The following is a 25879-nucleotide window of genomic DNA, read 5'->3' on the forward strand; positions in this document are numbered from 1 at the left end:
AGGAATTAAGGACATTTTCAACAAAACGTTGCATACCTAATGTACACAGAAACCTAATATTTTCAGTTCCCATAAGAACATTCATCGTTTGATAAGATTTCCAAAGCCGCAGTACCATGTACTCGCACACAAAAAAAAATACCTACAAAAAATATTTTTTTTAATGTTGAAAAAACACCATTTAGCGTCGCTGGAATGAGGCCGGAATATTTTTTATATGCAAAATACTTGATTTGGAAGGTTTAAAGTGTGTGCAGAAGACCTTTCTGCAGCAAAAAGGCACGCGTGCCAACAACACGCGGTGTTCCCAAGCGGTCCCCCATCTAAGTACTAACCGCGCCCGACGATGCTTGATTTCGGTGATCGGACGAGAACCGATATTTTCATCGTGGTATGGTCGTTGGCGAAAACTTACTTACCTGAGTTCGACCTAATCAATCCTTATCAATTACCTTTTCTTAGAAGTATCTTTTACTTTTCGATTTCCCAGACATGGTTTTCCCACTGAAAACACTTTCTACCTGCTTACCTGTACGAAAATACAGACATTCAAAGCAATAAAATTACTTTTTTACCTGTTTACCTGTAGAAAATATGATTTTCACCTGTGTTTGCAGAAATTCAAGGTGATTTATGGTTTTTCAACTGAAAACGCTGTCTTACCTGCTCACCTGTAGGAAAACACGTCTTTTACCTGAATTTTCAGGAATTAAGGACATTTTCAACAAAACGTTGCATACCTTGAGGGGCACTGATAAGGAAAATTCAAAATTCATTTTTTTCACCTTTTTAGACCCTAATGTACACAGAAACCTAATATTTTCAGTTCCCATAAGAACATTCATCGTTTGATAAGATTTCCAAAGCCGCAGTACCATGTACTCGCACACAAAAAAAAATACCTACAAAAAATATTTTTTTTAATGTTGAAAAAACACCATTTAGCGTCGCTGGAATGAGGCCGGAATATTTTTTATATGCAAAATACTTGATTTGGAAGGTTTAAAGTGTGTGCAGAAGACCTTTCTGCAGCAAAAAGGCACGCGTGCCAACAACACGCGGTGTTCCCAAGCGGTCCCCCATCTAAGTACTAACCGCGCCCGACGATGCTTGATTTCGGTGATCGGACGAGAACCGATATTTTCATCGTGGTATGGTCGTTGGCGAAAACTTACTTACCTGAGTTCGACCTAATCAATCCTTATCAATTACCTTTTCTTAGAAGTATCTTTTACTTTTCGATTTCCCAGACATGGTTTTCCCACTGAAAACACTTTCTACCTGCTTACCTGTACGAAAATACAGACATTCAAAGCAATAAAATTACTTTTTTACCTGTTTACCTGTAGAAAATATGATTTTCACCTGTGTTTGCAGAAATTCAAGGTGATTTATGGTTTTTCAACTGAAAACGCTGTCTTACCTGCTCACCTGTAGGAAAACACGTCTTTTACCTGTATTTTCAGGAATTAAGGACATTTTCAACAAAACGTTGCATACCTTGAGGGGCACTGATAAGGAAAATTCAAAATTCATTTTTTTCACCTTTTTAGACCCTAATGTACACAGAAACCTAATATTTTCAGTTCCCATAAGAACATTCATCGTTTGATAAGATTTCCAAAGCCGCAGTACCATGTACTCGCACACAAAAAAAAATACCTACAAAAAATATTTTTTTTAATGTTGAAAAAACACCATTTAGCGTCGCTGGAATGAGGCCGGAATATTTTTTATATGCAAAATACTTGATTTGGAAGGTTTAAAGTGTGTGCAGAAGACCTTTCTGCAGCAAAAAGGCACGCGTGCCAACAACACGCGGTGTTCCCAAGCGGTCCCCCATCTAAGTACTAACCGCGCCCGACGATGCTTGATTTCGGTGATCGGACGAGAACCGATATTTTCATCGTGGTATGGTCGTTGGCGAAAACTTACTTACCTGAGTTCGACCTAATCAATCCTTATCAATTACCTTTTCTTAGAAGTATCTTTTACTTTTCGATTTCCCAGACATGGTTTTCCCACTGAAAACACTTTCTACCTGCTTACCTGTACGAAAATACAGACATTCAAAGCAATAAAATTACTTTTTTACCTGTTTACCTGTAGAAAATATGATTTTCACCTGTGTTTGCAGAAATTCAAGGTGATTTATGGTTTTTCAACTGAAAACGCTGTCTTACCTGCTCACCTGTAGGAAAACACGTCTTTTACCTGTATTTTCAGGAATTAAGGACATTTTCAACAAAACGTTGCATACCTTGAGGGGCACTGATAAGGAAAATTCAAAATTCATTTTTTTCACCTTTTTAGACCCTAATGTACACAGAAACCTAATATTTTCAGTTCCCATAAGAACATTCATCGTTTGATAAGATTTCCAAAGCCGCAGTACCATGTACTCGCACACAAAAAAAAATACCTACAAAAAATATTTTTTTTAATGTTGAAAAAACACCATTTAGCGTCGCTGGAATGAGGCCGGAATATTTTTTATATGCAAAATACTTGATTTGGAAGGTTTAAAGTGTGTGCAGAAGACCTTTCTGCAGCAAAAAGGCACGCGTGCCAACAACACGCGGTGTTCCCAAGCGGTCCCCCATCTAAGTACTAACCGCGCCCGACGATGCTTGATTTCGGTGATCGGACGAGAACCGATATTTTCATCGTGGTATGGTCGTTGGCGAAAACTTACTTACCTGAGTTCGACCTAATCAATCCTTATCAATTACCTTTTCTTAGAAGTATCTTTTACTTTTCGATTTCCCAGACATGGTTTTCCCACTGAAAACACCTGTACGAAAATACAGACATTCAAAGCAATAAAATTACTTTTTTACCTGTTTACCTGTAGAAAATATGATTTTCACCTGTGTTTGCAGAAATTCAAGGTGATTTATGGTTTTTCAACTGAAAACGCTGTCTTACCTGCTCACCTGTAGGAAAACACGTCTTTTACCTGTATTTTCAGGAATTAAGGACATTTTCAACAAAACGTTGCATACCTTGAGGGGCACTGATAAGGAAAATTCAAAATTCATTTTTTCACCTTTTTAGACCCTAATGTACACAGAAACCTAATATTTTCAGTTCCCATAAGAACATTCATCGTTTGATAAGATTTCCAAAGCCGCAGTACCATGTACTCGCACACAAAAAAAAATACCTACAAAAAATATTTTTTTTAATGTTGAAAAAACACCATTTAGCGTCGCTGGAATGAGGCCGGAATATTTTTTATATGCAAAATACTTGATTTGGAAGGTTTAAAGTGTGTGCAGAAGACCTTTCTGCAGCAAAAAGGCACGCGTGCCAACAACACGCGGTGTTCCCAAGCGGTCCCCCATCTAAGTACTAACCGCGCCCGACGATGCTTGATTTCGGTGATCGGACGAGAACCGATATTTTCATCGTGGTATGGTCGTTGGCGAAAACTTACTTACCTGAGTTCGACCTAATCAATCCTTATCAATTACCTTTTCTTAGAAGTATCTTTTACTTTTCGATTTCCCAGACATGGTTTTCCCACTGAAAACACTTTCTACCTGCTTACCTGTACGAAAATACAGACATTCAAAGCAATAAAATTACTTTTTTACCTGTTTACCTGTAGAAAATATGATTTTCACCTGTGTTTGCAGAAATTCAAGGTGATTTATGGTTTTTCAACTGAAAACGCTGTCTTACCTGCTCACCTGTAGGAAAACACGTCTTTTACCTGTATTTTCAGGAATTAAGGACATTTTCAACAAAACGTTGCATACCTTGAGGGGCACTGATAAGGAAAATTCAAAATTCATTTTTTCACCTTTTTAGACCCTAATGTACACAGAAACCTAATATTTTCAGTTCCCATAAGAACATTCATCGTTTGATAAGATTTCCAAAGCCGCAGTACCATGTACTCGCACACAAAAAAAAATACCTACAAAAAATATTTTTTTTAATGTTGAAAAAACACCATTTAGCGTCGCTGGAATGAGGCCGGAATATTTTTTATATGCAAAATACTTGATTTGGAAGGTTTAAAGTGTGTGCAGAAGACCTTTCTGCAGCAAAAAGGCACGCGTGCCAACAACACGCGGTGTTCCCAAGCGGTCCCCCATCTAAGTACTAACCGCGCCCGACGATGCTTGATTTCGGTGATCGGACGAGAACCGATATTTTCATCGTGGTATGGTCGTTGGCGAAAACTTACTTACCTGAGTTCGACCTAATCAATCCTTATCAATTACCTTTTCTTAGAAGTATCTTTTACTTTTCGATTTCCCAGACATGGTTTTCCCACTGAAAACACTTTCTACCTGCTTACCTGTACGAAAATACAGACATTCAAAGCAATAAAATTACTTTTTTACCTGTTTACCTGTAGAAAATATGATTTTCACCTGTGTTTGCAGAAATTCAAGGTGATTTATGGTTTTTCAACTGAAAACGCTGTCTTACCTGCTCACCTGTAGGAAAACACGTCTTTTACCTGTATTTTCAGGAATTAAGGACATTTTCAACAAAACGTTGCATACCTTGAGGGGCACTGATAAGGAAAATTCAAAATTCATTTTTTTCACCTTTTTAGACCCTAATGTACACAGAAACCTAATATTTTCAGTTCCCATAAGAACATTCATCGTTTGATAAGATTTCCAAAGCCGCAGTACCATGTACTCGCACACAAAAAAAAATACCTACAAAAAATATTTTTTTTAATGTTGAAAAAACACCATTTAGCGTCGCTGGAATGAGGCCGGAATATTTTTTATATGCAAAATACTTGATTTGGAAGGTTTAAAGTGTGTGCAGAAGACCTTTCTGCAGCAAAAAGGCACGCGTGCCAACAACACGCGGTGTTCCCAAGCGGTCCCCCATCTAAGTACTAACCGCGCCCGACGATGCTTGATTTCGGTGATCGGACGAGAACCGATATTTTCATCGTGGTATGGTCGTTGGCGAAAACTTACTTACCTGAGTTCGACCTAATCAATCCTTATCAATTACCTTTTCTTAGAAGTATCTTTTACTTTTCGATTTCCCAGACATGGTTTTCCCACTGAAAACACTTTGTACCTGCTTACCTGTACGAAAATACAGACATTCAAAGCAATAAAATTACTTTTTTACCTGTTTACCTGTAGAAAATATGATTTTCACCTGTGTTTGCAGAAATTCAAGGTGATTTATGGTTTTTCAACTGAAAACGCTGTCTTACCTGCTCACCTGTAGGAAAACACGTCTTTTACCTGTATTTTCAGGAATTAAGGACATTTTCAACAAAACGTTGCATACCTTGAGGGGCACTGATAAGGAAAATTCAAAATTCATTTTTTTCACCTTTTTAGACCCTAATGTACACAGAAACCTAATATTTTCAGTTCCCATAAGAACATTCATCGTTTGATAAGATTTCCAAAGACGCAGTACCATGTACTCGCACACAAAAAAAAATACCTACAAAAAATATTTTTTTTAATGTTGAAAAAACACCATTTAGCGTCGCTGGAATGAGGCCGGAATATTTTTTATATGCAAAATACTTGATTTGGAAGGTTTAAAGTGTGTGCAGAAGACCTTTCTGCAGCAAAAAGGCACGCGTGCCAACAACACGCGGTGTTCCCAAGCGGTCCCCCATCTAAGTACTAACCGCGCCCGACGATGCTTGATTTCGGTGATCGGACGAGAACCGATATTTTCATCGTGGTATGGTCGTTGGCGAAAACTTACTTACCTGAGTTCGACCTAATCAATCCTTATCAATTACCTTTTCTTAGAAGTATCTTTTACTTTTCGATTTCCCAGACATGGTTTTCCCACTGAAAACACTTTCTACCTGCTTACCTGTACGAAAATACAGACATTCAAAGCAATAAAATTACTTTTTTACCTGTTTACCTGTAGAAAATATGATTTTCACCTGTGTTTGCAGAAATTCAAGGTGATTTATGGTTTTTCAACTGAAAACGCTGTCTTACCTGCTCACCTGTAGGAAAACACGTCTTTTACCTGTATTTTCAGGAATTAAGGACATTTTCAACAAAACGTTGCATACCTTGAGGGGCACTGATAAGGAAAATTCAAAATTCATTTTTTTCACCTTTTTAGACCCTAATGTACACAGAAACCTAATATTTTCAGTTCCCATAAGAACATTCATCGTTTGATAAGATTTCCAAAGCCGCAGTACCATGTACTCGCACACAAAAAAAAATACCTACAAAAAATATTTTTTTTAATGTTGAAAAAACACCATTTAGCGTCGCTGGAATGAGGCCGGAATATTTTTTATATGCAAAATACTTGATTTGGAAGGTTTAAAGTGTGTGCAGAAGACCTTTCTGCAGCAAAAAGGCACGCGTGCCAACAACACGCGGTGTTCCCAAGCGGTCCCCCATCTAAGTACTAACCGCGCCCGACGATGCTTGATTTCGGTGATCGGACGAGAACCGATATTTTCATCGTGGTATGGTCGTTGGCGAAAACTTACTTACCTGAGTTCGACCTAATCAATCCTTATCAATTACCTTTTCTTAGAAGTATCTTTTACTTTTCGATTTCCCAGACATGGTTTTCCCACTGAAAACACTTTCTACCTGCTTACCTGTACGAAAATACAGACATTCAAAGCAATAAAATTACTTTTTTACCTGTTTACCTGTAGAAAATATGATTTTCACCTGTGTTTGCAGAAATTCAAGGTGATTTATGGTTTTTCAACTGAAAACGCTGTCTTACCTGCTCACCTGTAGGAAAACACGTCTTTTACCTGTATTTTCAGGAATTAAGGACATTTTCAACAAAACGTTGCATACCTTGAGGGGCACTGATAAGGAAAATTCAAAATTCATTTTTTTCACCTTTTTAGACCCTAATGTACACAGAAACCTAATATTTTCAGTTCCCATAAGAACATTCATCGTTTGATAAGATTTCCAAAGCCGCAGTACCATGTACTCGCACACAAAAAAAAATACCTACAAAAAATATTTTTTTTAATGTTGAAAAAACACCATTTAGCGTCGCTGGAATGAGGCCGGAATATTTTTTATATGCAAAATACTTGATTTGGAAGGTTTAAAGTGTGTGCAGAAGACCTTTCTGCAGCAAAAAGGCACGCGTGCCAACAACACGCGGTGTTCCCAAGCGGTCCCCCATCTAAGTACTAACCGCGCCCGACGATGCTTGATTTCGGTGATCGGACGAGAACCGATATTTTCATCGTGGTATGGTCGTTGGCGAAAACTTACTTACCTGAGTTCGACCTAATCAATCCTTATCAATTACCTTTTCTTAGAAGTATCTTTTACTTTTCGATTTCCCAGACATGGTTTTCCCACTGAAAACACTTTGTACCTGCTTACCTGTACGAAAATACAGACATTCAAAGCAATAAAATTACTTTTTTACCTGTTTACCTGTAGAAAATATGATTTTCACCTGTGTTTGCAGAAATTCAAGGTGATTTATGGTTTTTCAACTGAAAACGCTGTCTTACCTGCTCACCTGTAGGAAAACACGTCTTTTACCTGTATTTTCAGGAATTAAGGACATTTTCAACAAAACGTTGCATACCTTGAGGGGCACTGATAAGGAAAATTCAAAATTCATTTTTTTCACCTTTTTAGACCCTAATGTACACAGAAACCTAATATTTTCAGTTCCCATAAGAACATTCATCGTTTGATAAGATTTCCAAAGACGCAGTACCATGTACTCGCACACAAAAAAAAATACCTACAAAAAATATTTTTTTTAATGTTGAAAAAACACCATTTAGCGTCGCTGGAATGAGGCCGGAATATTTTTTATATGCAAAATACTTGATTTGGAAGGTTTAAAGTGTGTGCAGAAGACCTTTCTGCAGCAAAAAGGCACGCGTGCCAACAACACGCGGTGTTCCCAAGCGGTCCCCCATCTAAGTACTAACCGCGCCCGACGATGCTTGATTTCGGTGATCGGACGAGAACCGATATTTTCATCGTGGTATGGTCGTTGGCGAAAACTTACTTACCTGAGTTCGACCTAATCAATCCTTATCAATTACCTTTTCTTAGAAGTATCTTTTACTTTTCGATTTCCCAGACATGGTTTTCCCACTGAAAACACTTTCTACCTGCTTACCTGTACGAAAATACAGACATTCAAAGCAATAAAATTACTTTTTTACCTGTTTACCTGTAGAAAATATGATTTTCACCTGTGTTTGCAGAAATTCAAGGTGATTTATGGTTTTTCAACTGAAAACGCTGTCTTACCTGCTCACCTGTAGGAAAACACGTCTTTTACCTGTATTTTCAGGAATTAAGGACATTTTCAACAAAACGTTGCATACCTTGAGGGGCACTGATAAGGAAAATTCAAAATTCATTTTTTTCACCTTTTTAGACCCTAATGTACACAGAAACCTAATATTTTCAGTTCCCATAAGAACATTCATCGTTTGATAAGATTTCCAAAGCCGCAGTACCATGTACTCGCACACAAAAAAAAATACCTACAAAAAATATTTTTTTTAATGTTGAAAAAACACCATTTAGCGTCGCTGGAATGAGGCCGGAATATTTTTTATATGCAAAATACTTGATTTGGAAGGTTTAAAGTGTGTGCAGAAGACCTTTCTGCAGCAAAAAGGCACGCGTGCCAACAACACGCGGTGTTCCCAAGCGGTCCCCCATCTAAGTACTAACCGCGCCCGACGATGCTTGATTTCGGTGATCGGACGAGAACCGATATTTTTTTTTTTTTTTTTTTTTTAAATTCATTTTTATTTATTCCATCTTAAAGCTAGACAAAAATTCATAAAACTAGCCTAATTATCCGTAACTTACAACTAACTTAATGGTCCCATACGGACACTCTAAGCTAAACTATAACACTAATGACTAATGCCTTTCGGCCTTAAGATCTATTTTACTTCAATTTAAATTTTATTTGTTTTGTTTTTATTAGAGAATTTTGAAAAAACTAATATCAATAACCTTTTTTTATTTATTTTTACTTACAAACTACTTAAAATAAGGTCCTTAAATAAAACTTAAAAACTAACTTAAACTACCTATTCTACCTATAAACTACTTAAAACTAGAACAACCACAGCAGCAAATCTAACTATCTAACATTTTTGTTTTTCATATTTCGTTGTCTTTTTTTTTTTTTTTTTTTTTTTTATTTATTTTTTTTTTTTAATGTTTTTTAATGTTTTTTTTTGTTTTTATTTTTTTTTTTTTTTATTTTTTGTTTTTTGTGTTTTTTTTTTAATTTTTTTTTTTTTCGTGCCACCATGACTATTCTACTTAAAACTAAACCCTAAACATAAAACAAGTATGTAAGCCGGCCAAGGCTTAAAACCCCATCCCGACTACCCAATATCAAGTGCCGATTGAAGCCACCAAAACTGGTTCTCCTGCTTCACCCTATCAGTTCGGTCCCGTTCGGACACAGCCCTACTGAACCGAAGGAGCTCTGCTCTACCTTGTGCCATGACGTCCCGATTGTACAGGAGTCGCCTATCCACGGTTCTTCGTCTGACGTGGTAGATTAACGGAACTGCCAATCTATCCTGTATCAGACCGCATTTGTCTAAAAAGAGGAATGCCTCTGGTGGAATGAACCCGCTCAAGCGTGCACTTTCAAAATACTCGTCGTTCGGATAGAACGCCCCGAAAATTAAATTGTTGGTCGAAGACATAGCTCTTGCAATGTGACCTCGAACGAGTTTTATCACGAAATTGTCAATTCTGTTGATTCGAGCCCCATTGTATAGGACCTCGTTGGAATAGTAATGCACATAAGAAGATTCGGCTGTTCGATATAAGCCGGTACAGCGTCGTAAACACTGCCGCTCGAACACCCGAAACTTCTCCATCTGGGAAGGGGCAACGCTGAACCACACAGGACAACCATAAACGATCATTGGCCGTATGAGGGCCATGTAGCAAATTACCTTCACTCTGGGGTCAAGCCGACTGCTAAAAAACAGCCGTTTCGTCAGAGCGAAGGCTCCTCTGGCCCTGGTCAGAGCAGCATTTATATGTCTGTCGAAATATAAATACTGATCTAACCAGATACCGAGGTACTTCACTACACTTTTGCTCGCTAATGGCTGCCCGTGAAGATCAACGATGACCATCTTGCGCCAATTCTTACACGTATCCCTCGTGGCCCCAGCCAACGGAGTCCGGAACAGAATTGTCTCTGACTTCTGGACATTTATTTTCAGTTTCCAGTCGTCGCAATATCGCTGAATCTTGTCGAAATCACGCTGCAAGAGAATTCTAATAACCTCAACCTTTCGGGCCGTTCTGTACGCAATTAGATCGTCGGCGTACGCAATTGCCTTTGTAAGACTACCTATCAGATCGCTGGTGTAAATGTTGAAGAGAATCGGCGAATTCACCGCTCCCTGTTGAAGACCATTTTTAATTGAGAATGTTGTGGTAGAAGTTACATTGCCACTTTTGACAACAAACTTTCTACCGTTAAGCATATCATAAAGTATATACAACAATGGCTTGCTAATGCCAAACCTGCTCAATTTTAGGTAAAGACCCTCTAACCATACGGTGTCAAAGGCCTTTTCCAAATCAACCAGGACAGCACCTGTGCATTGTTGTTTTGATTTATTCCATTGGATATCAGAAACGAGTTTAGACGCAGCATGAATTGTGTCATGACCCGCCTTGAACCCGAACTGTTTATCCGGAATTATTTTGTTGTCCGCAGCCCACTTAGTCAGAGCCCTATTAATGATCTTTTCGAAAACTTTGCTGATGCTCGGAAGAAGACTTATCGACCGAAGATTTGACGGGTTGGAGTTGTCCTTTCCCTTTTTCGGGAGAGGATGAACCACAGCGGTCTTCCAATGCACTGGATAATATGCATTATTCAGTGCATTATTGAAGAGCGTGGTGTATATGTCAATTGCTTCCATCGGTAAATGTCTAAGTACAACGTTGGATATACCATCGACACCTGCTGACTTTTTGTTTTTTATTGAATTGAAGATGAGCTGAAGCTCAACCTTCGTCACTAACAAGGGACTTGGTCCCGTTTGCTCGGCGATTATGGCATTTGCCAAGGAATCGTCATTGAACCGCATGAAACCGCCGTTCTCAGATCGCCATTGTGTCATATCATTTCGAAGGTAAAAGTGATTAAGTAGGGCTCTGTTTTCCAGGTCGTGGTTGGGGCGAATGCTAACATTCACCTTGTACACTTGCTGGAATGCAGCTCCCACCGCCTCCACTTTTTCCTTCGGATCATCAATTATATAAAAGTCATCGTCAAAGATGGCTTCTTCTGGATCTATTTGCGCTGTCATGAGTACGTCTCTGTTTTCTTCGGTTCTTTGGAGTTTCAGACTCGGAAGGTCATTGTCGTTCTTTTTTCTGAATATCTTGTTGATTTTAGGGAACATACTAGGGTCACTAGAATTAACTGACCGGATCTTGCGGTCCCAGTACTTGTTAATTGATAGCCTGTAGTTCTCCTTAATCAACAGATTGACATTTTTTATTGACGACTTCATTGTCCTAACCTCCAAGTCGTGTGGGTCTGTAAGTCGTCTGTACAAGTTTTTGAGTCTTGTCAGTAAGCCACTCTTGTGCTTTCGCAGTGCGTCAATTGTCGCGTTTCTGTAAGCGTCCATTCGGTCCCGTTCTCTGTACTTTGGGATTGTCCGTTCCATCGTTCGTTTTATTGTTTCGTCCATCTGTTGTAAGTGTTGGTCAATTTCTGTATTTGTCAGGTTTCTGTTGTTTGGTGGGGCTATGTCACTCGAACGAAGTTCTCTCGCTAAAGCGTTGGTGAAACGAGGCCAACGCATCTTACTGTAATTGTAAGAGTGCGTTGCAACGTATTCCTCCAACTCCACGCGTTCGTTCGGAATCTGCAATACAGCAGCCAGTCCGCAGTGATCACTGTCGTACTCGACTGTCTGTAAGCAGTTTCGAGGGTGATTACCCACTTTGTCTGTTACTGTCAGTCTAGTGTCGTACAGCAAAAGATCCAGAAAGGAGCCGCTTCTTGGATACGATGGCTTTTCGGTAGCCAGCAGGTCGACGCCATATTCAACGCTGTAAAGATTCATCAAATTAAAAAGATGATTACCTCTGGGATTATTATGTTGATTTCCCCAATCTTCATGTTTTGCGTTCAAATCACCGGCCAAGATGAAATAGTTTTCTTCCAAGCTCAGTTTCAGTTCCCTAAAAAGAATCTCGAGTTCTGAAGCAAAGTAAGTAACCTGCGGAGCTCCAGCCGCATAAGCCGCAATCATATACATCCGCTTCCCTTGAGTGAGAGAGATGCATACAACGCAAACTTCTAGCGTCTTGAGCTTTCGCAATTCATTGTTGTATATGACTTTATAATTAATGCCTTTTCGTATAAAGAGAGCGACACCGCCCCCTTGAGTGGAGTCGGGCCGGTCTCTTCTTACTATATTGTAATTTTTATGAGTCAATTTGTGTTTGTGGTTTAGCTTAGTTTCGCTAGCCATAAACACATCGGGACTGTAGTCTTTCAACAATTGGAACATATTGGCTCTTCGTTCAATCCTAATCAGTGAATTTACATTCACAGCTAGGACTTTTAGGCGCGTTTCCGGCAGCGCGCCCATTATGGTCTAAATTGCGCCAGGCCAGGCAACAAAGAGTAGAGATGATCTACCCTTTTGCCTTGCTCCTTTATCTGACTTTGCAGTCCTGTTAGTTGACCTTGAATGCTCAACAACAAGGCTACAATGTCAGGCTGCACCTCTGGTGCCTTAGGCACAGGGGCCTTGGGGGCAACCGTTGGTGGAGCTTGTCTCGTATTCCCATTCCCTGACACCATTTGGGCGTAAGAGAATTTGGGATCCACGAATTTTTGTGTTGGAGCCTGTCGACTTTTTTCGGCTTTTTGACTGGCCTGTTTGTGTTTCATTTGTTGGACCTTAGGGCAACCCCTATAGTTAGCGGGGTGCCCTTGGTTTCCACAAAGGACACACTTGAGCAGGGTCAAATCCTCAACCCGCTCATTCCCCAGCTTACATTCTCCTACTTTGTGGGTTTCTCCGCACCTGACACAACGCAACTGCATATTGCAGTTGGCATTGGCATGGCCAAACCTCTGGCAGTTAGTACATTGTAAAATGCCGTCGTGCCTTTTTAATGTATCCCATCGTGCAGTTTGATAGTCGAGAGATGTGATTTTCTTCACACTATCAAAACTGCTTTGGGGCGATAATGTTACGAGGAACATTGGCAGCCTATAACCCCCTCGTCGTAGTGAAAGGCTTGACCCCGATAAAATCGAGATCGTCACTGGCTTTTTGGCGGAGCTCAGCTAAGAGCTCCTCCGGTTCCGTGCAGGAACTTATGCCCTTCAGAAGGACCGTCTTGAATTTTTCGCTCTTAGGCGTATAGCTGAAGAACTCAGCTGTGGCCTCTTTTAGCAACTCTTTAACTAACTTGTATTCGGCCAGTGAGAAGCACTGGACCGAATAATTCTTTTCTTTTTCGTTTAGAATTTTAATGAGAAATTTGCCCTTAGTGGCCGACTTACATACCTGTTTAATGTCCTGTATGTCAACCTTATGGGTCCTTATTGGTGGTATTTTTTCTTTGTTAGGCTGTGGTTGTTTCTGGTGTTGCTGCTGCTGTTGCTGCTTCTGCGGCTTTTGTTGCTGTTTCTGCTGCTGCTGCTGCCTTGCTTGTAGCTCTTGTTGTTGCTGCTGCTTGGCCTTACTCGAGGTAGATGGGCCCTCCTTCATTGAGCCTGTCACTGCTGGTAAAGCCTTAATTTTTTGCTCCGCTCCAGTGATTTTGGTAGCGGGCTTTGGTTGTTGCTGCTGTGGTTGTTGTTTTTGTTGCCTTGTATCAGGCTTTTTTTGCTTTGCCTGTTGCTGCTGTTGTTGTTGTAGGAGCCGTTGTGCTTGTTTGTCCTCCTTCTCAGCTGCCTCTTTTTGTCGGCGCGCTTCAATTTTGTTTCTTAGTGCACTGAGAAGGGGCTCCATCTCCTCCTTCAGCTTTTTTAGCTGGTCCTCGTAGGCATCTATTTGCTGCTTTTTTGCCTGCAGCACTTGTGCCAGCTCCGCTTCATCGGCTTCGTTGTCGTTGGGGGCTTCAGGCACCTCCATCTCCATTTCTTTAGGCTGCTCTGGCGGCGCTAGGCTTGCGAACCTATTTTTATTTTTAGGCGACCTATAGTGCCCCTCTCCACCTTCGGAGACGTAGTCGATGTCACCGTCTGACGACTCGCTTTGTGACGTCATCTCTTTTTGTTTTTTTTGCTGCACGCCCTGGCGCATCGCTCCGCGCTTAGCAGCATTGTTCCTTTCCACCAGGTTAGGCTTAAGTTTCCTCTTTACGTTTGTTGTTGTCAATGGACTATCAGACTGGTGGCCTGATGATGTTGCGGTGAATTTGTGTACCGCTGATGGCACCACATTGGCTTCACCTGATGAATTGGCAGAGGTATCTTTCGATACCCCTGCTTTCCGCTCCTTCTCCATTTGCTTTTTTTCCCAATCAATAAAATCTACGATTTCCCGATTGTGAAAAAAAGCTTCCAAATTTTTAGTGCACTCCGCACGGGATTCGAACCCACGACGCCAGCTCCACTAGGCTATCGATTTGTTGTTTTAAACAGTGGCAAACTGTCTACTTAACTGCCAAACACTACAAATGCACTTTCTTTTTAAATGAAATTAAAAATTAACTAACACTTGTTTTCAATTTGAAAGTCAAAGAACGACTGGACGAGAACCGATATTTTCATCGTGGTATGGTCGTTGGCGAAAACTTACCTACCTGAGTTCCACCTAATCAATCCTTATCAATTACCTTTTCTTAGAAGTATCTTTTACTTTTCAATCTCCCAGTCATGGTTTTCCCACTGACAACACTATTCTACCTGGTTACCTGTACGAAAATACAGACATTCAAAGCAATAAAATCACTTTTTTACCTGTTTACCTGTAGAAAATATAATTTTTACCTGTGTTTGCAGAAATTCAAGGTAATTTATGGTTTTTCAACTGAAAAAGCTGTCTTACCTGCCCATCTGTAGGAAAACCCGTGTTTCACCTGTATTTGCAGGAATTAAGGACATTTTCAACAAAACGTTGCATACCTTGAGGGGCACTGATAAGGAAAATTCAAAATTCATTTTTTTCACCTTTTTAGACCCTAATGTACACAAAAACCTCATATTTTCAGTTCCCATAAGAACATTCATCGTTTGATAAGATTTCCAAAGCCGCAGTACCATGTACTCGCACACAAAAAAAAATACCTACAAAAATATTTTTTTTAATGTTGAAAAAACACCATTTAGCGTCGCTGGAATGAGGCCGGAATATTTTTTATATGCAAAATACTTGATTTGGAAGGTTTAAAGTGTGTGCAGAAGACCTTTCTGCAGCAAAAAGGCACGCGTGCCAACAACACGCGGTGTTCCCAAGCGGTCCCCCATCTAAGTACTAACCGCGCCCGACGATGCTTGATTTCGGTGATCGGACGAGAACCGATATTTTCATCGTGGTATGGTCGTTGGCGAAAACTTACCTACCTGAGTTCCACCTAATCAATCCTTATCAATTACCTTTTCTTAGAAGTATCTTTTACTTTTCGATTTCCCAGACATGGTTTTCCCACTGAAAACACTATTCTACCTGCTTACCTGTACGAAAATACAGACATTCAAAGCAATAAAATCACTTTTTTACCTGTTTACCTGTAGAAAATATAATTTTTACCTGTGTTTGCAGAAATTCAAGGTAATTTATGGTTTTTCAACTGAAAAAGCTGTCTTACCTGCCCATCTGTAGGAAAACCCGTGTTTCACCTGTATTTGCAGGAATTAAGGATATTTTCAACAAAACGTTGCATACCTTGAGGGGCACTGGTAAGGAAAATTCAAAATTCATTTTTTTCACCTTTTTAGACCCTAATGTACACAAAAACCTCATATTTTCAGTTCCCATAAGAACATTCATCGTTTGATAAGATTTCCAAAGCCGCAGTACCATGTACTCGCACACAAAAAAAAATACCTACAAAAAAATTTTTTTTTAATGTTGAAAAAACACCATTTAGCGTCGCTGGAATGAGGCCGGAATATTTTTTATATGCAAAATACTTGATTTGGAAGGTTTAAAGTGTGTGCAGAAGACCTTTCTGCAGCAAAAAGGCACGCGTGCCAACAACACGCGGTGTTCCCAAGCGGTCCCCCATCTAAGTACTAACCGCGCCCGACGATGCTTGATTTCGGTGATCGGACGAGAACCGATATTTTCATCGTGGTATGGTCGTTGGCGAAAACTTACCTACCTGAGTTCCACCTAATCAATCCTTATCAATTACCTTTTCTTAGAAGTATCTTTTACTTTTCGATTTCCCAGACATGGTTTTCCCACTGAAAACACTATTCTACCTGCTTACCTGTACGAAAATACAGACATTCAAAGCAATAAAATCACTTTTTTACCTGTTTACCTGTAGAAAATATAATTTTTACCTGTGTTTGCAGAAATTCAAGGTAATTTATGGTTTTTCAACTGAAAAAGCTGTCTTACCTGCCCATCTGTAGGAAAACCCGTGTTTCACCTGTATTTGCAGGAATTAAGGACATTTTCAACAAAACGTTGCATACCTTGAGGGGCACTGATAAGGAAAATTCAAAATTCATTTTTTTCACCTTTTTAGACCCTAATGTACACAAAAACCTCATATTTTCAGTTCCCATAAGAACATTCATCGTTTGATAAGATTTCCAAAGCCGCAGTACCATGTACTCGCACACAAAAAAAAATACCTACAAAAATATTTTTTTTAATGTTGAAAAAACACCATTTAGCGTCGCTGGAATGAGGCCGGAATATTTTTTATATGCAAAATACTTGATTTGGAAGGTTTAAAGTGTGTGCAGAAGACCTTTCTGCAGCAAAAAGGCACGCGTGCCAACAACACGCGGTGTTCCCAAGCGGTCCCCCATCTAAGTACTAACCGCGCCCGACGATGCTTGATTTCGGTGATCGGACGAGAACCGATATTTTTTTTTTTTTTTCCAAATTCATTTTTATTTATTCAATCCTTAACCTATCTTAAAGCTAGACAAAAATTCATAAAACTAGCCTAATTATCCATAACTTACAACTAACTTAATGGTCCCATACGGACACTCTAAGCTAAACTATAACACTAATTACTAATGCCTTTCGGCCTTAAGATCTATTTTACTTCAATTTAAATTTTATTTGTTTTGTTTTTATTAGAAAATTTTGAAAAAACTAATATCAATAACCTTTTTTATTTATTTTTACTTACAAACTACTTAAAATAAGGTCCTTAAATAAAACTTAAAACTAACTTAAACTACCTATTCTACCTATAAACTACTTAAAACTAGAACAACCACAGCAGCAAATCTAACTATCTAACATTTTTGTTTTTCATATTTCGTTGTCTTTTTTTTTTTTTTTTTTTTTTTTTTTTTTTATTTTTATTTATTTTTTTTTTTTAATGTTTTGTAATGTTTTTTTTTTTTTTTTTTTTTTTTTTTTTTATTTTTTTTTATTTTTTGTTTTTTTGTTTTTAAATTTTTTTTTTTCGTGCCACCATGCCTATTCTACTTAAAACTAAACCCTAAAACTATAAAACAAGTATGTAAGCCGGCCAAGGCTTAAAACCCCATCCCGACTACCCAATATCAAGTGCCGATTGAAGCCACCAAAACTGGTTCTCCTGCTTCACCCTATCAGTTCGGTCCCGTTCGGACACAGCCCTACTGAACCGAAGGAGCTCTGCTCCGCCTTGTGCCATGACGTCCCGATTGTACAGGAGTCGCCTATCCACGGTTCTTCGTCTGACGTGGTAGATTAACGGAACTGCCAATCTATCCTGTATCAGACCGCATCTATCTAAAAAGAGGAATGCCTCTGGGGGAATGAAGCCGCTCAAGCGTGCACTCTCAAAATACTCGTCGTTCGGATAGAACGCCCCGAAAATTAAATTGTTGGTCGAAGACATAGCTCTTGCAATGTGACCTCGAACGAGTTTTATCACGAAATTGTCAATTCTGTTGATTCGAGCCCCGTTGTACAGGACCTCGTTGGAATAATAATGCACATAAGAAGATTCGGCTGTTCGATATAAGCCGGTACAGCGTCGTAAACACTGCCGCTCGAACACCCGAAACTTCTCCATCTGAGAAGGGGCAACGTTGAACCACACAGGACAACCATAAACGATCATTGGCCGTATGAGGGCCATGTAGCAAATTACCTTCACTCTGGGGTCAAGCCGACTGCTAAAAAACAGCCGTTTCGTCAGAGCGAAGGCTCCTCTGGCCCTGGTCAGAGCAGCATTTATATGTCTGTCGAAATATAAATACTGATCTAACCAGATACCGAGGTACTTCACTACACTTTTGCTCGCCAATGGCTGCCCGTGAAGATCAACGATGACCATCTTGCGCCAATTCTTACACGTATCCCTCGTGGCCCTAGCCAACGGAGTCCGGAACAGAATTGTCTCTGACTTCTGGACATTTATTTTCAGTTTCCAGTCGTCGCAATATCGCTGAATCTTGTCGAAATCACGCTGCAAGAGAATTCTAATAACCTCAACCTTTCGGGCCGTTCTGTACGCAATTAGATCGTCGGCGTACGCAATTGCCTTTGTAAGACTACCTATCAGATCGCTGGTGTAAATGTTGAAGAGAATCGGCGAATTCACCGCTCCCTGTTGAAGACCATTTTTAATTGAGAACGTTGTGGTAGAAGTTACATTGCCACTTTTGACAACAAACTTTCTACCGTTAAGCATATCATAAAGTATATACAACAATGGCTTGCTAATGCCAAACCTGCTCAATTTTAGGTAAAGACCCTCTAACCATACGGTGTCAAAGGCCTTTTCCAAATCAACCAGGACAGCACCTGTGCATTGTTGTTTTGATTTATTCCATTGGATATCAGAAACGAGTTTAGACGCAGCATGAATTGTGTCATGACCCGCCTTGAACCCGAACTGTTTATCCGGAATTATTTTGTTGTCCGCAGCCCACTTAGTCAGAGCCCTATTAATGATCTTTTCGAAAACTTTGCTGATGCTCGGAAGAAGACTTATCGACCGAAGATTTGACGGGTTGGAGTTGTCCTTTCCCTTTTTCGGGAGAGGATGAACCACAGCGGTCTTCCAATGCACTGGATAATATGCATTATTCAGTGCATTGTTGAAGAGTGTGGTGTAAATGTCAATTGCTTCCGTCGGTAAATGTCTTAGTACAACGTTGGATATACCATCGACACCTGCTGACTTTTTATTTTTTATTGAGTTGAAGATGAGCTGAAGCTCAACCTTCGTCACTAACAAGGGACTTGGTCCCATTTGGTCGGCGATTATGGCATTTGCCAAGGAATCGTCATTGAACCGCATAAAACCGCGGTTCTCAGATCGCCAATGTGTGATATCATTACGGAGGTAAAAGTGATTAAGTAGGGCTCTGTTTTCCAGGTCGTGGTTGGGGCGAATGCTAACATTCACCTTGTACACTTGCTGAAAAGCAGCTCCCACCGCCTCCACTTTTTCCTTCGGATCTTCAATTATATAAAAGTCATCGTCAAGGATGGCTTCCTCTGGATCTATTTGCGCTGTCATGAGTACGTCTCTGTTTTCTTCGGTTCTTTGGAGTTTCAGACTCGGAAGGTCATTGTCGTTCTTTTTTCTGAATATCTTGTTGATTTTAGGGAACATACTAGGGTCGCTCGAATTAACTGCCCGGATCTTGCAGTCCCAGTACTTGTTAATTGATAGCCTGTAGTTCTCCTTAATCAACAGATTGACATTTTTTATTGACGACTTCAGTGTCCTAACCTCCAAGTCGTGTGGGTCTCTAAGTCGTCTGTACAAGTTTTTGAGTCTTGTCAGTAAGCCACTCTTGTGCCTACGTAGTGCGTCAATTGTCGCGTTTCTGTAAGCGTCCATTTGGTCCCGTTCTTTGTACTTTGGGATTGTCCGTTCCATCGTTCGTTTTATTGTTTCGTCCATCTGTTGTAAGTGTTGGTCGATTTCTGTATTTGTCAGGTTTCTGTTGTTTGGTGGGGCTATGTCACTCGAACGAAGTTCTCTCGCTAGGGCATTGGTGAAACGAGGCCACCGCATCTTGCTGTAATTGTAAGAATGCGTTGGAACGTATTCCTCCAACTCCACGCGTTCGTTCGGAATCTGCATTACAGCAGCCAGTCCGCAGTGAACACTGTCGTACTCGACTGTCTGTAAGCAGTTTCGCGGGTGATTACCCACTTTGTCTGTAACTGTCAGTCTGGTGTCGTACAGCAAAAGGTCCAGAAAGGAGCCGCTTCTTGGATACGATGGCCTTTCAGTAGCCAGCAGGTCGACGCCATATTCAACGCTGTAAAGATTCATCAAATTAAAAAGATGATTACCTCTGGGATTACTATGTTGATTTCCCCAATCTTCATGTTTTGCGTTCAAATCACCGGCCATGATGAAATAGTTTTCTTCCAAGCCCAGTTTCAGTTCCCTAAAAAGAATCTCGAGTTCTGAAGCAAAGTAAGTAACCTGCGGAGCTCCAGCCGCATAAGCCGCAATCATATACATCCGCTTCCCTTGAGAGAGAGAGATGCATACGACGCAAACTTCTAGCGTCTTGAGCTTTCGCAATTCATTGTTGTATATGACTTTATAATTAATGCCTTTTCGTATGAAGAGAGCGACACCGCCCCCTTGAGTGGAGTCAGGCCGGTCTCTTCTTACGATATTGTAATTTTTATGAGTCAATTTGTGGTTGTGGTTTAGCTTAGTTTCGCTAGCCATAAACACATCGGGACTGTAGTCTTTCAACAATTGGAACATATTGGCTCTTCGTTCAATCCTAATCAGTGAATTTACATTCACAGCTAGGACTTTTAGGCGCGTCTCCGGCAGCGCGCCCATTATGGTCTTAGTTGCGCCAGGCCAGGCAACAAAGAGTAGAGATGATCTACCCTTTTGCCTTGCTCCTTTATCTGACTTTGCAGTCCTGTTAGTTGACCTTGAATGCTCAACAACAAGGCTACAATTTCAGGCTGCACCTCTGGTGCCTTAGGCACAGTGGCCTTGGGGGCAACCGTTGGTGGAGCCTGTCTCGTATTCCCATTCCCTGACACCATTTGGGCGTAAGAGAATTTGGGATCCACGAATTTTTGTGTTGGAGCCTGTCGAACTGTTCGACTTTTTTCGGCTTTTTGACTGGCCTGTTTTTGCTTCATTTGTTGGACCTTAGGGCAACCCCTATAGTTAGCCGGGTGCCCTTGGTTTCCACAGAGGACACACTTGAGCAGGGTCAAATCCTCAACCCGCTCATTCCCCAGCTTACATTCTCCTACTTTGTGGGTTTCTCCGCACCTGACACAACGCAACTGCATATTGCAGTTGGCATTGGCATGGCCAAACCTCTGGCAGTTAGTACATTGTAAAATGCCGTCGTGCCTTTTTAATGTATCCCATCGTGCAGTTTGATAGTCGAGAGATGTGATTTTCTTCACACTTTCAAAACTGCTTTGGGGCGATAATTTTACCAAGAACATTGGCAGCCTATAACCCTCCCGCCTGGACTTCACCGTAGTGAACGGCTTGACCCCGATAAAATCGAGATCGTCCGTGGCTTTTTGACGGAGCTCAGCTAAGAGCTCCTCTGGTTCCGTGCAGGAACTTATGCCCTTCAGAAGGACCGTCTGGAATTTTTCGCTCTTAGGCGTATAGCTGAAGAACTCAGCGGTGGCCTGTTTCAGCACTTCTTTAAGTAATTTGTATTCGGCCAGTGAGAAGCACTGTACCGAATACCGCTTTTCTTTTTCATTCAGAATATTGATTAAAAATTTGCCATTAGTGGCCGACTTACATACCTGTTTCAAGTCTTGCAGGTCAACCCGGTAGGTCCTAATTGGTGGCACCTTCTCCTTCTTGGGCTGTGGTTGTTTCTGGTGTTGCTGCTGTTGTTGTTGTTGCTGCTTCTGCTGCTGTTGTTTCTGCTGCTGCTGTTTCTGCTGCTGTTGTTGCTGCTGCATTGCTTTAGTTGAGGTCGATGGGCCCTCAACATTTGGGCCTGTCACTGCTGATGGCGGTTTTTTCTTTTGCTCCGCTCCTGTGTTTTTGGGAGCGGGCTTATGTTGTGGTTGTTTTTGCTGCTGTAGTTGTTGTTGCTGTTGTTTTTGCGCTGCCTCTTCCTTTCGGCGCGCCTCTTGTTTCAGTCTAAGTGCAGTGAGGAGGGGCTCGATTTCCTCCTTCAGCTTGTTGAGGCTTTGCTCGAACTGGCTGATGGCTGCCTGTTTGGTTTGCAGGGCCTGTACCAGTTCGGTTTCATCCTGGAGGTCCGCCATTACCTCCAAAGCCTCCGTTGGCGGCGGGACTGGCTCTGGCTCCGATAGGATTATATCCATATTCGGAGACCTGAAGAGCCCCTCTCCACCTTCGGATACGTATTCAATTTTATCCGACTCGGCGTAGTCGGAAAACTCACTCTCGGTGGTAATTCCTCCTTTACCACTCTCCATTTCCTTCCGCATGTCCCGCCGCTTAGCAGAGTTGGCCCTCTCCACTTTGTTTGGGCTATGCTTCTTTATCTTTCTTTTTTTGTTGTTTGTGGCCTTCATCCACTGGTCAGATGCCTGACCTGATGTTGTTGCGGTTGTTTTTGGTACCGCTGCTGGCACCACCGCAACATCGCCTGATATGTTTGCAGAGGTATCTTTCGATACCCCTGCCCTTTTCTCCTTCTCCATCTCCTTTTCTTCCCAACAGATAAAATCGACAATTTCTCTGTTGTGAAAAAAAGCAATTAAATTTTTCGTTGCCTCCGGCTGGGAATCGAACCCACGACCCTTGGATCTGCTTCCGGACGCCACCTCCACTAAGCTATCGATTGTTAATTTCTTTGGTGGCAAACTGCCAACTTTACTTTTTAATTATATCTTGAACTAATTTAACTTTGAAATAAAATATGAAATACACTTCTTTACACTTTGGAAGTCAAAGAACGACTGACGAGAACCGATATTTTCATCGTGGTATGGTCGTTGGCGAAAACTTACCTACCTGAGTTCCACCTAATCAATCCTTATCAATTACCTTTTCTTAGAAGTATCTTTTACTTTTCGATTTCCCAGACATGGTTTTCCCACTGAAAACACTATTCTACCTGCTTACCTGTACGAAAATACAGACATTCAAAGCAATAAAATCACTTTTTTACCTGTTTACCTGTAGAAAATATAATTTTTACCTGTGTTTGCAGAAATTCAAGGTAATTTATGGTTTTTCAACTGAAAAAGCTGTCTTACCTGCCCATCTGTAGGAAAACCCGTGTTTCACCTGTATTTGCAGGAATTAAGGACATTTTCAACAAAACGTTGCATACCTTGAGGGGCACTGATAAGGAAAATTCAAAATTCATTTTTTTCACCTTTTTAGACCCTAATGTACACAAAAACCTCATATATTCAGTTCCCATAAGAACATTCATCGTTTGATAAGATTTCCAAAGCCGCAGTACCATGTACTCGCACACAAAAAAAAATACCTACAAAAATATTTTTTTTAATGTTGAAAAAACACCATTAAGCGTCGCTGGAATGAGGCCGGAATATTTTTTATATGCAAAATACTTGATTTGGAAGGTTTAAAGTGTGTGCAGAAGACCTTTCTGCAGCAAAAAGGCACGCGTGCCAACAACACGCGGTGTTCCCAAGCGGTCCCCCATCTAAGTACTAACCGCGCCCGACGATGCTTGATTTCGGTGATCGGACGAGAACCGATATTTTCATCGTGGTATGGTCGTTGGCGAAAACTTACCTACCTGAGTTCCACCTAATCAATCCTTATCAATTACCTTTTCTTAGAAGTATCTTTTACTTTTCGATTTCCCAGACATGGTTTTCCCACTGAAAACACTATTCTACCTGCTTACCTGTACGAAAATACAGACATTCAAAGCAATAAAATCACTTTTTTACCTGTTTACCTGTAGAAAATATAATTTTTACCTGTGTTTGCAGAAATTCAAGGTAATTTATGGTTTTTCAACTGAAAAAGCTGTCTTACCTGCCCATCTGTAGGAAAACCCGTGTTTCACCTGTATTTGCAGGAATTAAGGACATTTTCAACAAAACGTTGCATACCTTGAGGGGCACTGATAAGGAAAATTCAAAATTCATTTTTTTCACCTTTTTAGACCCTAATGTACACAAAAACCTCATATTTTCAGTTCCCATAAGAACATTCATCGTTTGATAAGATTTCCAAAGCCGCAGTACCATGTACTCGCACACAAAAAAAAATACCTACAAAAATATTTTTTTTAATGTTGAAAAAACACCATTTAGCGTCGCTGGAATGAGGCCGGAATATTTTTTATATGCAAAATACTTGATTTGGAAGGTTTAAAGTGTGTGCAGAAGACCTTTCTGCAGCAAAAAGGCACGCGTGCCAACAACACGCGGTGTTCCCAAGCGGTCCCCCATCTAAGTACTAACCGCGCCCGACGATGCTTGATTTCGGTGATCGGACGAGAACCGATATTTTCATCGTGGTATGGTCGTTGGCGAAAACTTACTTACCTGAGTTCGACCTAATCAATCCTTATCAATTACCTTTTCTTAGAAGTATCTTTTACTTTTCGATTTCCCAGACATGGTTTTCCCACTGAAAACACTTTCTACCTGCTTACCTGTACGAAAATACAGACATTCAAAGCAATAAAATTACTTTTTTACCTGTTTACCTGTAGAAAATATGATTTTCACCTGTGTTTGCAGAAATTCAAGGTGATTTATGGTTTTTCAACTGAAAACGCTGTCTTACCTGCTCACCTGTAGGAAAACACGTCTTTTACCTGTATTTTCAGGAATTAAGGACATTTTCAACAAAACGTTGCATACCTTGAGGGGCACTGATAAGGAAAATTCAAAATTCATTTTTTTCACCTTTTTAGACCCTAATGTACACAGAAACCTAATATTTTCAGTTCCCATAAGAACATTCATCGTTTGATAAGATTTCCAAAGCCGCAGTACCATGTACTCGCACACAAAAAAAAATACCTACAAAAAATATTTTTTTTAATGTTGAAAAAACACCATTTAGCGTCGCTGGAATGAGGCCGGAATATTTTTTATATGCAAAATACTTGATTTGGAAGGTTTAAAGTGTGTGCAGAAGACCTTTCTGCAGCAAAAAGGCACGCGTGCCAACAACACGCGGTGTTCCCAAGCGGTCCCCCATCTAAGTACTAACCGCGCCCGACGATGCTTGATTTCGGTGATCGGACGAGAACCGATATTTTTTTTTTTTTTTTTTTTTTTAAATTCATTTTTATTTATTCCATCTTAAAGCTAGACAAAAATTCATAAAACTAGCCTAATTATCCGTAACTTACAACTAACTTAATGGTCCCATACGGACACTCTAAGCTAAACTATAACACTAATGACTAATGCCTTTCGGCCTTAAGATCTATTTTACTTCAATTTAAATTTTATTTGTTTTGTTTTTATTAGAGAATTTTGAAAAAACTAATATCAATAACCTTTTTTTATTTATTTTTACTTACAAACTACTTAAAATAAGGTCCTTAAATAAAACTTAAAAACTAACTTAAACTACCTATTCTACCTATAAACTACTTAAAACTAGAACAACCACAGCAGCAAATCTAACTATCTAACATTTTTGTTTTTCATATTTCGTTGTCTTTTTTTTTTTTTTTTTTTTTTTTATTTATTTTTTTTTTTTAATGTTTTTTAATGTTTTTTTTTGTTTTTATTTTTTTTTTTTTTTATTTTTTGTTTTTTGTGTTTTTTTTTTAATTTTTTTTTTTTTCGTGCCACCATGACTATTCTACTTAA

The 25879-nt window shown here is 40.0% G+C and overlaps 1 protein-coding gene and 15 non-coding genes across 16 annotated transcripts in view; all 16 read right to left on the reverse strand.

The window, feature by feature from the left end:
* Positions 1–25879, reverse strand: part of LOC129941273 (axoneme-associated protein mst101(2)-like) — a 130929-nt gene that overhangs the window by 9639 nt on the left and 95411 nt on the right. Inside the window, exons 7-8 of the mRNA XM_056049865.1 lie at positions 22447–22796; positions 13659–14430 (exon numbers count right to left, since the gene is read on the reverse strand). Of these exons, the coding sequence (XP_055905840.1) occupies positions 13659–14430; positions 22447–22796 (1122 nt within the window). The remainder of the gene's footprint in view (positions 1–13658; positions 14431–22446; positions 22797–25879) is intronic.
* Positions 287–405, reverse strand: LOC129943602 (5S ribosomal RNA). Its single transcript, XR_008781322.1, has one exon. It is a non-coding gene; the product is annotated as a 5S ribosomal RNA (ribosomal RNA).
* LOC129943652 (5S ribosomal RNA) lies at positions 1047–1165 on the reverse strand. Its single transcript, XR_008781360.1, has one exon. It is a non-coding gene; the product is annotated as a 5S ribosomal RNA (ribosomal RNA).
* LOC129943663 (5S ribosomal RNA) lies at positions 1807–1925 on the reverse strand. The gene has a single exon (XR_008781371.1). It is a non-coding gene; the product is annotated as a 5S ribosomal RNA (ribosomal RNA).
* On the reverse strand, positions 2567–2685 carry LOC129943544 (5S ribosomal RNA). The gene has a single exon (XR_008781270.1). It is a non-coding gene; the product is annotated as a 5S ribosomal RNA (ribosomal RNA).
* LOC129943555 (5S ribosomal RNA) lies at positions 3311–3429 on the reverse strand. Its single transcript, XR_008781281.1, has one exon. It is a non-coding gene; the product is annotated as a 5S ribosomal RNA (ribosomal RNA).
* On the reverse strand, positions 4070–4188 carry LOC129943566 (5S ribosomal RNA). Its single transcript, XR_008781292.1, has one exon. It is a non-coding gene; the product is annotated as a 5S ribosomal RNA (ribosomal RNA).
* LOC129943570 (5S ribosomal RNA) lies at positions 4830–4948 on the reverse strand. Its single transcript, XR_008781296.1, has one exon. It is a non-coding gene; the product is annotated as a 5S ribosomal RNA (ribosomal RNA).
* Positions 5590–5708, reverse strand: LOC129943571 (5S ribosomal RNA). Its single transcript, XR_008781297.1, has one exon. It is a non-coding gene; the product is annotated as a 5S ribosomal RNA (ribosomal RNA).
* LOC129943572 (5S ribosomal RNA) lies at positions 6350–6468 on the reverse strand. The gene has a single exon (XR_008781298.1). It is a non-coding gene; the product is annotated as a 5S ribosomal RNA (ribosomal RNA).
* On the reverse strand, positions 7110–7228 carry LOC129943573 (5S ribosomal RNA). Its single transcript, XR_008781299.1, has one exon. It is a non-coding gene; the product is annotated as a 5S ribosomal RNA (ribosomal RNA).
* LOC129943574 (5S ribosomal RNA) lies at positions 7870–7988 on the reverse strand. The gene has a single exon (XR_008781300.1). It is a non-coding gene; the product is annotated as a 5S ribosomal RNA (ribosomal RNA).
* LOC129943575 (5S ribosomal RNA) lies at positions 15411–15529 on the reverse strand. Its single transcript, XR_008781301.1, has one exon. It is a non-coding gene; the product is annotated as a 5S ribosomal RNA (ribosomal RNA).
* On the reverse strand, positions 16172–16290 carry LOC129943576 (5S ribosomal RNA). The gene has a single exon (XR_008781302.1). It is a non-coding gene; the product is annotated as a 5S ribosomal RNA (ribosomal RNA).
* On the reverse strand, positions 23700–23818 carry LOC129943578 (5S ribosomal RNA). Its single transcript, XR_008781304.1, has one exon. It is a non-coding gene; the product is annotated as a 5S ribosomal RNA (ribosomal RNA).
* Positions 24460–24578, reverse strand: LOC129943579 (5S ribosomal RNA). The gene has a single exon (XR_008781305.1). It is a non-coding gene; the product is annotated as a 5S ribosomal RNA (ribosomal RNA).

Source organism: Eupeodes corollae, chromosome 1, assembly GCF_945859685.1.
Source record: "Eupeodes corollae chromosome 1, idEupCoro1.1, whole genome shotgun sequence".
NCBI classification, from domain to species: domain Eukaryota; kingdom Metazoa; phylum Arthropoda; class Insecta; order Diptera; family Syrphidae; genus Eupeodes; species Eupeodes corollae.